This window comes from Anabrus simplex, chromosome 6 (assembly GCF_040414725.1).
Source record: "Anabrus simplex isolate iqAnaSimp1 chromosome 6, ASM4041472v1, whole genome shotgun sequence".
Classification (NCBI taxonomy): Eukaryota; Metazoa; Arthropoda; class Insecta; order Orthoptera; family Tettigoniidae; genus Anabrus; species Anabrus simplex.
The window spans coordinates 53296354-53306813 of record NC_090270.1 but is presented as its reverse complement, the minus strand read 5'-3'; the positions used below and the strand labels follow the sequence as shown (position 1 = coordinate 53306813).

Below are 10460 nucleotides of genomic sequence, written 5' to 3'. Positions count from 1 at the left end.
AATTAAATAACATCAATCTTCATTACAAAATTTTATGAGTGATTCCAATCGTTCTTGACAACTTGACACGTGGTACCTAGTACAGTGAGTGCCTCATCTCGAGCAGAGGTAGTTCGGACCTGGTTCATGATAATGCTGTACCAGGTGTATGCATAACTCATTTCCAGTTTCACTAAGAGATGGCGCCAGCGAACAGTACGCAGCGTATGAATTTGGCACATACGTCACTTTGTTCGTCTGACATTAACCTACCAACACACACAACCTGAGTCCGCCAAACACTAGCGTCTGTGTTGTATCATTCAGTGATCATGTCGACGTTTGTGCCCGAGAAAGAACATTTGCGACACGCATTGCTTTTCGAACACGCTCCATCGATTAGAACATTTAAACGTGGTGATTTCAATGTGAAAGACAGCGCACTCTGGTAGACCATAAAAGTGCGAAGATGAGCAATTGCCCGGAGAAACCGATAATGCATAATACTATCGCCAACAAATTATTAATTTAAATAACGCATTGATCGAAAGACGACTAGAATGGGCCAGAAGACATGGCAAAGTGATTTTGTTACACGACAATGCGCCGTCTCACACAGCAAAACCAGCGAAAGGCACCTTGAAATCGCTTGGATGGGGCATCTTTCCGCACCCGCCTGACTGCCCCGACCTGGCCCCGTCTATCGCCTCTTCGCATCAATGGGGCACGCGCTCGCAGAGCTGCACATCAGCAGTTTCGAGGAAGTTGTAAAATGCTCAATAAATGTTTTTTCTCTAAAAGACAAGCAGTTTTTTCTGGCATTATATTCATAACTTACCTTATAGATGGTCGAAGTGTGTAGAAGCCGGTGGCCAATATTATGAATGAAGGAAAAATACACCTGGTACGTTACATAATTTGTCATGAAACCCATGAACAGAGAACCTTGTTAGTAGGTGCCGCCGATCATACCCACCTAGAACCCACTTTTGATTTATCGGCATCGGTAGAGTAGAAATTTTCCCAGATGTCGGTTTTCTTCGACCGTAGGTCTCGAATCAGATGTGCATACGGTGTTGTGGCCGGGATTAACAACTGTGTTATTAGCTCCTCCAAACAAAAATTCCTCTCTGGGTAACTCATACACAAGCAGGTAAGAGGAATACTTGGAGAGGCATAATGCACGTTTCAAGTAGTTTGCCTTCAACATCTCTATTTTTCTAGTAGCCTTAGACTCAAATATTCCCAAATGTTTTCCGAGCCATGCATTACTATAGAGCTTTTTTTTCTTTTTTGTGAAACATATTTATGGCCGTTTCTAAAAACAAGTTTCTCAGATGCTTAACGTCAGGCATTGCTTTCATGACTGTATTTAGACGGTCCGTGAGATGGAGGATGAATACGTTACCTTTGATTAGAAAAATTACACCCAAGTATTTAAAAATGTTTACGGACTTAAGTTCTTGGTCTCAAAAAAAGAAAACTGCATGTGGTCCCCTCTCCTAAATGTCAGGAAAACAGTATTTTGTATATTCAGCTTAAGCTCATTTCTCAGACGAACAATTCATATCGGATCGGTTTTTCCCTTGAGTATATTATCGCTTAGGAAACACCACCGGGCGAGTTGGCCATGCGGTTAGGGGTGCGCAAATGTGAGCTTGCATCCGGGAGATAGTGGGTTCGAACCCCACTGCCGGCAGCCCTGAAGATGGTCTTCCGTGGTTTCCAATTTTCACAGCAGGCAAATTCTGGGGCTGTACCTTAATTAAGGCCACGGCCGCTTCCTTCTAACTCGTAGCCCTTTCCTGTCCCATCGTCGACATAAAACCTATCTATGTCGGTGCGACGGAAAGACAATTGAAAAAAAGAAACGCCGCCTTGTAGAAAGTAGAATAGAGTCCAGTGCAGCGTAAATAACATGGAGGTGGTGGCGGTGGAGATGGTGGTATAGTTCTTCGGCAAACAGTGGAATTACCTGAAGGGGCACGTTTTGACACAGATAGAAAGGATCGAAGATTAACAGACTCAGTTTGATTTTTCACATTGGGTTGTCGTATGCAACTCTACTCCACAGAAGCGTTTGTTGGGTTGCCGACCTTGCCGGGTGTTAGACCATAACAATATTATGGTCTACATACCTGGTCTTGCAGTTCTCTAATGTGTATGTAAAATAGAACATAATTGTTCTTGTAGGCATAATGTAGGCTTTTGGGCTTTTGCCGTTTCAAGAAAACAAGGTGAAACTCCTTAGGTTTCGCAGATAATTTTTCTCCTTGTCCTCAGAAGAAAATGTCGACGGTTCACGAGAAAGGCTTCTACAATAATGAGGGTTTGAATTTAAGAATTGTTTATTGCCGGAGCTGTAGTGGTACGCTTATTTGTCACCAGGTGGCGGGCTATATGCTGGCACAGCGCTCCAAGCGGGAGCGGACGACAACATTAAGCTCCAGTTAAGATGTTCTATCACACCGTTATATCACAACGAGCCATCTGGTGCTGAATGAGTGTACCACTACAGCTCCAACAACAAAGCATTCTTAATTTCAAACCCTCATTATTGCAGAAGTCTTGCTCGTGAACAGTCGACGTTTCCTTCTGAAGACGCCGAAAAAAGTTCTCTGCGAAACTTAAAGAGTTCACCTTGTTCTTGACACGGCATAAGCCCAAAAGCCCATATCATGAATACAAGTACAGGCCTTGAAATATCAATGTTATTATTATTTTTCTTACTATTTCATTCGGAAAGGCATTACTTCGCATTGCAGGGCGCCGAGCGAGGGTCCTGGTAGCTGCAGCGTGGTTCCTCAGCGCTGTCTTCTCTATTCCCATAGTGATCTTCTACCAGGAGAAGGCTATACAAGGTAAGTACAGTACACACAAGATGATCACTTGTGTTTCCCTAAGTTTTGAATGAATTATCTTCCATTAGAATTGCCTCTGATCACCTAGTTTGAGCCCAGAGCGGTAGAGTATATAGCGAGAGATCGAATCTTGGTACAGTAAAGCTAGATAAGAATAGATTAGCCTACATTTTGTCTGGCAAGAATAAGCTCATTTTATTTAACTATAAAAAGTAGCACATCACATATAACTTATGAAAACCAGTCTGTTTGTTCATCAGCCGAAAGGCTCGTTGTATCATCGAACAGCATCATCAAACTTTATGTGGTTATAGGAAAACCATAACAAGGGACGGCGATGCCAAAATGAGGCGTGCTGGGCAGGATGAAGTGTGACGTATTTAGCCTTTGTTTTGACATAAATAAGTCATATGACTGGGAGTCATCCGAAAAGTTGTGTAACGTGACGCGATAAATCCACAGTTCTAGCTCTTCAGGCAAGCAACTCAATGTTGAAAACATCCTAGGGATATGAGCTACGAGTTTTAGTTAAATAAAATATAATGAATTATGAGAATATATTCTTTATTTATTCCTAGAAATTACAACACTTTCCTTAATCATCCTTATCCGCTCGATTAGATTAACAGTTTGCTTTTTTCTACCACTACGAGCGCTAATGTGAGTCATTGCAGAGTTTCACTCAAGCACTTATAACTGCATTCGGTGTGGACATTTTTCAAAAATCAAAAAACGCATGAGGTTATTGAACCAAGGAACACATTATAGAAAAATTATGTAAATATGTTGATTTGGCTAGGGTTTGAATTAAAAAACGAGTAAAGAAACAAGCGATTTTAGGCTGTTTTTTTCGGAACTGCATTCAGGCCGGAAGTGATTCTCAAATTTTTTAGTTTGATAGAGCTATGTGAGACTCACAATTTGAAATATTTCCGGGCCCTTTATTCCTTCAATTTTCGGTACAATTCAGGAAATTGACTAAGTTTACGTTTTCCGCAATATGGGGACCCCTACATTGTCGGCTAAGAAATTTACAGTAGTGGTGATTAGAAGGGCGATGGGGGGAGGGCAGTTGCCCCTCACTTTGTGGACAAAACATATTTTTATTCCATTTTCCGGATATAACCTCCGTGGCCCTGGCGTCAGCACGCCGACCTCTCACAGCTGGGTTCCGTGGTTCAAATCTCGGTCATTCCATGTGAGAATTTTTCTGGATAAAGCGGAGGCGGGACAGGTTTTTCTCCGGGTACTACGGTTTTCCTTGTCATCTTTCATTCCAGCAACACTCTCCAATATCATTTCATTTCATCTGTCAGCCATTAATCATTGCCCCAGAGGAGTGCGAGGCTTCGGCAGCCGACACAATTCCTATCTTCGCCGCTAGATGGGGGCTTCATTCGTTCCATTCATGACCCGGTCGAATGACTGGAAACAGGCTGAAACTAGAAGTTATTAAAACAAGAAATTTGTACAAATGCTGTTTCTTATCAGGTTATTTATTTTTATTTCTTCAATTATTAAGAAAATTATTAGCAGAAATACCCACAAGAAGTCGTTCGTCCCGGCTAGCCGATTTGTATAGCGCCACAGGAAGTAGTGTAGAATTTGAATATGCTGCAAGGAGGGGTATTAGATGTATATTGTTTGCCCAAGGTCTTGGACACTGAGGTATGAACCACCCGCTTTCCGCGCCCATTCTTCAGTCTGCCAGTCTCTTAGTTAGTAATCAAAAAATGATTTTTAATTGTATAATCACGCCGTACTTATATTTAATTGTAATACATGTGCAATATTGTTCCTTTTTTGAAAGGTTTATTGTATTGAATCAATATCTCAAAAAACTGTTATTACCCCATCTAAGTTGGTAAATTATCAACCTTTACCTCTGTCGAAATTTGCTCATACAGCGTCAAAACTGAACATTTTGTAGCCTTTCTTTCTTAAGTTCTGATGTATATACACCCCCCCCCTCCTCCCCCTCCCACCGACCACCTTCACCTATCGCCCACGAAACCGAGTACATTTGTTGTCTGTACATTCTCCCGCCCCCACTTCTAATTGCCAATCGCCGCTACTAGAAACACGTGGACAGCAGGTGACCAATAATTTCAGTGTTTATTATTTGGCACATACAGTAGCAGGTTATGGCTTTCTAAAATCCGTATTAATTCTATATAATCCATATACAACGGATAATCTGTAATTTTGAAATTGAAATATTCCAAATAATAATTATACAAATATACCGGGCGAGTTGGCCGTGCGGTCATAGGCACGCGGCTGTGAGCTTGCATCCGGGAGATAGTGGATTCGAATCCCACTGTCGGCAGGTTTTCTGTGGTTTCCCATTTCACACCAGGCAAATGCTGGACTTGTACCTTAATAAAGGTCACGGCCATTTCCTTCCAACTCCTAGGCCTTTCCGGTCCCATCGTCGCAATACGACCTATCTGTGTCGTTGCGACGTAAAGCCACTAGCAAAGAAAGTTATACAAATAAAAGGTTGGTATTGTATCAAATTCATTGTAAATCTTTTATACATCATTAAGCTTATAAAATATGTGTTAAAACCCATTCGTTAAACTCTCTGATTTCATGTTTATTTTCTGAAAATTTTAACCGTTTGGAGATGGCTAATTTCTCAAAATAGACGACTCTAGTAACCTTCTGATGACGGGATATGTAAGGTGAGGCATCCAGTTCTGTGGCAGATTCCTCCAAGGAAAACTTAATACCAAAACTGATATTTTATTGAAATACTAATAACAATAATAGTCCGCCTCTGTGGTGTATTGGTTAGCGTGATCAGCTGCCACCCCCAGAGGCCGAGTTGGATTCCCAGCTCTGCTACGAAATTTGAAAAGTGGTATGAGAGCTGGAACGGGGTCCACTCAGCCTCGGGAGGTCAGCTGAGTAGAGGTGGGTTCTATTCACATCTCAGCCATCCTCGAAGTGGTTTTCCGTGGTACCCACTTCTCCTCCAGGCAAATGCCAGGATGGTACTTAACTTGAAGCCACGGCCACTTCTTACTTCTTCCTTGCCTGCCTATTCCAATATTCCCCATCCCTCCACAAGGCCCCTGTTCAACATAGCAGGGGAGGCTGTCTGGCCGAGGTACTGGTCCCCCTCCCCCGTTGTATGCCCGACCTAAAGTCTCACGCTCCAGGACGCTGCGCTTGAGGCGGTAGAGTTGGGGTCCCTCACTGAATCCGAGGGAAAAACCGACCCTGGAGGGTAAACCGATTAAGAAAGGAAGAAAGAACTATAATAATAATAATAATAATAATAATAATAATAATAATAATAATAATAATAATAATAATAATAATCGTATGGTCGCAGTTACTGTGTGCAGGAAATTTTACTTTGAGCCATGTATGCTTCATGTGCGTCAGTTTCGATGTTTCATTAAGCTCCACCAGGTGGCAGAGTATACCGAATCACCCTTGGGTGATCTATGGCTGAGATTTAATTAATGTTGTCATGACACTTTTACTTGCCGACATCGTATGACATGAAGTGTCAAATGGACTGCTTTCCGCCCTTCATCATCTGACTTCCTCAGCCTGGTTTGAACCAGTAATCTTGGGATACGGAGGCTGACGTTATCCTTGAAGGAGCTTTTATAAACATGATATTGCCCAAGAGTACCTAACAGCTTATCTATTGCCGTTGGCATCTGTCTTTCTTAGAGTGAAGGGTTAAACCGCCTAGACTACACTGCAATGCCATTTGTACAATGCAAGACAGCTGAACGTGGGGACTGTAGGACATCCTCCACTGTGAGAGTGTGCCAGTTTTATAGTCGAGAGGACTTTCGGGTTTGTTAGAGCTTCACAACAATCTCGCCAGCAACCAGAGAGCCAATCGATGGCGTCCATTTGAAGTGGCTTCCAGTCGTAGTTAACAACTGCTCCGTGAACTGATGGCTGCAGGCGCATGTAGTAGTATTAACCGTAAAAGAGTGCAGTTTCAGATGAAGCAGTGTTGTGTACTGTACCAGGAAGGCCTAGGTCCTGGTCCATGTTAATTGAAAGAAATGTTATTTCCAGCATTAAAGATCCGACCGACGTACGAACATCCATGTAAAGAATGTTCCAGTATGTGCCAGACCCTACGAGTGCGCTAGGCGGAGTCAAGTGACGTCACCTGTCGCTTGAAGCTCACCTCCCCTAGAGATATTTCTCGAAAGAAATTTTCTTTTAACAGCTTTTTAACGCCTTAACCAATTTCAACGGGACAAACGCTGAATTATAGCAAACATCATAAAAGTTAATCCCTGTAAATTTCAAATTAATTCATCAAACGACCGGGCGAGTTGGCCGTGCGCGTAGAGGCGTGCGGCTGTGAGCTTGCATCCGGGAGATAGTAGGTTCGAATCCCACTATCGGCAGCCCTGAAAATGGTTTTCCGTGGTTTCCCATTTTCGCACCAGGCAAATGCTGGGGCTGTACCTTAATTAAGGCCACGGCCGCTTCCTTCCAACTCCTAGGCCTTTCCTATCCCATCGTCGCCATAAGACCTATCTGTGTCGGCGCGACGTAAAGCCCCTAGCAAAAAAAAAAATTCATCAAACGGTTGTTGAGTTATAATAATTTAAAGTCTCAACGAAATTACGTAATCATGGTCACAAGGCCGAGAGAGCCGCCACCCCTCCCTGCGCTGGTATCTATATATGTCAAGGCCAGACAGCCCGCAAACTAGTACAAGGACAAGCAAACAGCTGTGTGAGTGAGATAGCGAAGAGACCGGCCCGCGTACAGTATGTTCGCGCAGTCACGGTAGAAGTACTTTCCGTCGTATCTCCGGAACGCGAAATTATATCACCGATAGAATTATTAAAGGACGTCGCACTGCAGTTAGTATACCGCGTTGCGATTACAATATAATCCTAAAGACATTTAAGACTGTAACGCGAGTGAACTTATTGGAGTACAAATATTAACTATTTCATTACGTGTGGACTTAGGTAACTTCAAGTAACATTGAACTTTTACTGAGCCTAATACTTAGAATTACCAGAACTCATATTCACGTCACACCAACATAAGACTCACAGTAGTAATTTGAGTGAAAAAGTGAGAACTTTTCTGTGTTAATATAACATTATAGTAACAGGATTAGCAGAAAATAATCCCTAGCAACTTCAGACTGTGTTCAAAGACTGTGCTTATCGACTTACTTTCTTTTTTTTTTGTTTATGTGAACTGTGTGATTATGAACGTTTCAATAGCATTTCGTACAGAAAGGACTGTGATTCTTCATACGCCATTTTCGTGTGCGAAAATCACCCGAACAAGCTACAACTCAACGTGATCCAGTTCCAGCCATCATCACCTCATTGGGAACGTCAACATCGCCAATCCTGATTCTACATGGAACATTCCAGACGTCCATCTTTCGACATTTGGTAGCAACAGTTCTTGTCATAAGTGAGTAACAAACTGACTAAACCTTTTCATTTATTTTGAACAGTGAAACTTCAGTGTCGCGTGTGAACAATTTTCATAATTTCTCAAAAGTGATAAATTTAATTTCAGTAGAAAGACTGTAGGCTTTCAAGTGTGCTATATATCGAGATTGACGAACTGAAAACTTTGATAATTTCTCATTATAAAAGTGTGCTTAGGTTTAAAAAGACTTTAGGTGGAAATTCCCACATATGAAAGACTTTGAAACCAATGATATTTATGCCATTTTTTTTAAGGAGATTATTTTCGACATTTAATTTCGATGCAAAATTTGAGTCAATAATCATACCGCAGGGTGAAAAATTAATAAATCGTTTTAAGAAAAAAAATTATTTACCATCTATTATTCGCTCTGCGAGACTATCCTTCTCTGTATCGGCTCCAAAACCCAGTTCCACTCCCTGAAGTTCTACTCATGCCCTTTGCCCACAACTTTTCCTGGTACAGAGAGGATAGTAAAATAATAGATGGCGCCGCAACTTCAAGGGCTCGATTTTGGAACCGTGCTATAATAATAAATGACGTCGCAACTTCAAGGGTTCAACTTGGAGCCGTGCTATAATAACAGATGATGCGCCCGTAATAATCGCAATATTCAGGGTTCGATTCAAGTCATTGTATTTTGCGCACAGGATCCGACTGCAATCATTACGAACACGAAGAATTTGTTGTATTTGACTTATCGAATATTCCGGAAACATGGATAACTTACTTGCAGCAATCGAAGCTCTCAGGCTTAGCATTAACGATCAGAATGCCAAGATTGATAGGTCTAATAACCAGATAACACAACTACAGTCACAAATGGTAGAGTCTAATAACCAATTGCAGGCTCAAATGATCGAGTCTAATTCCCAACTACAGGCTCAAAATACTCAACTTCAACAACAAATGCAGGCACAAAATACTCAACTTCAAGCGCAGTTAACTGAGTCAAATAGTAAGGTTGAAGACTTAACTTCTAAAATTGACAGGACCTTGGACATTAAGTTTGCTGAAGCGGATAAAGTCATTAATAAAAGACTCACTGAATCTAGTGCCCTTATCGAGCAACGATTCCGTGAAGCTGGAACTCGCCTCGAAAAGAAACTTACTGATTCTAGTGCACAAGTCGAAGCTACATTGAAAAACATGCGGGATCAGTTTGTTGAAAATTTAGAGTCTATTAAGGAAGAAATAAAGACAGAGGTAGTCAAGTCTTTAGACAAAGATCTTAGAAATGTTCTTCCTTCCGTTCAAGCATTTTCCACTGAACTTAAAGATTTACGGACTGAATTTCAAGAATCCCATGGTAACATCTCACAAACTCAAGCAAAGTTAGCTCAGGTGCAGGAAACCTTGCGAGATGCATTAAAGAGCGACGTGGGTAAATTACGAAGCGAGATAGGATTAATTAAGAGCACGCAAGGAGAACTCGACAAGCGTATTACAGGACAGCTAGATAGCACGCATACCCAGATAGCTGCTTTCTGTAAAGACGTACAAGTCATTAAAACTGACTTGAGAAATGAAATAAAAAGTTTAGACACCTCAATTAATTCTAAAATTAAAAATTTGTCCGAAGAAATGAATCAAATTAAACTTAAAAAACATACAACTGACGTCACAATTCCTGGTTCGTCGAGGGAAATACACAATACAACTACCCTTATTAAAGTACCAGATGACAAACCAGTCAAATTTTCAGGACGTGATGAGTACACTGCTCGAGAATTTTTGTTAAATGTCGACGATTACCTGGAAGAGAATAGGGTAGAGGACGATAGGAAACTTAGAGTAGTATCCAAACTTCTAGAAGGACGAGCCTTATCATGGTTCATAGCTTTTAAGAGCAATTTTAAAAACTATGATGACTTTAAACAGGCACTTCTTAAACGCTTTTGGGATTCAGAAAGACAGCACCTTGTCAAGATGCAACTCTACTCTAGCAAATACAATACTTCAGTCAATACTTCCCGATATTCAGATTACTGTCTAATGCAATTAAAGAAACTCCAGTTTTTAGATCCACCTTTGCCAGATATTGAACTTATTCAGATCCTGACACTTCAATATCCGCCTCATGTTCAAGAGATACTAGTCGCTGCCAACATTAAAACATTGGAGCATTTTGACGCTACTTTGCGTAGGTTAGATACGGCTAATACC

The 10460-nt window shown here is 41.4% G+C and overlaps 1 protein-coding gene across 1 annotated transcript in view; it reads left to right on the top strand.

The window, feature by feature from the left end:
- The window catches only part of LOC136875858 (cardioacceleratory peptide receptor-like), a 293506-nt gene that overhangs the window by 263680 nt on the left and 19366 nt on the right, over positions 1 to 10460 (top strand). The window contains exon 5 of the mRNA XM_068228221.1: positions 2745 to 2840. Coding sequence (XP_068084322.1) covers positions 2745 to 2840 — 96 coding nt within the window. The remainder of the gene's footprint in view (positions 1 to 2744; positions 2841 to 10460) is intronic.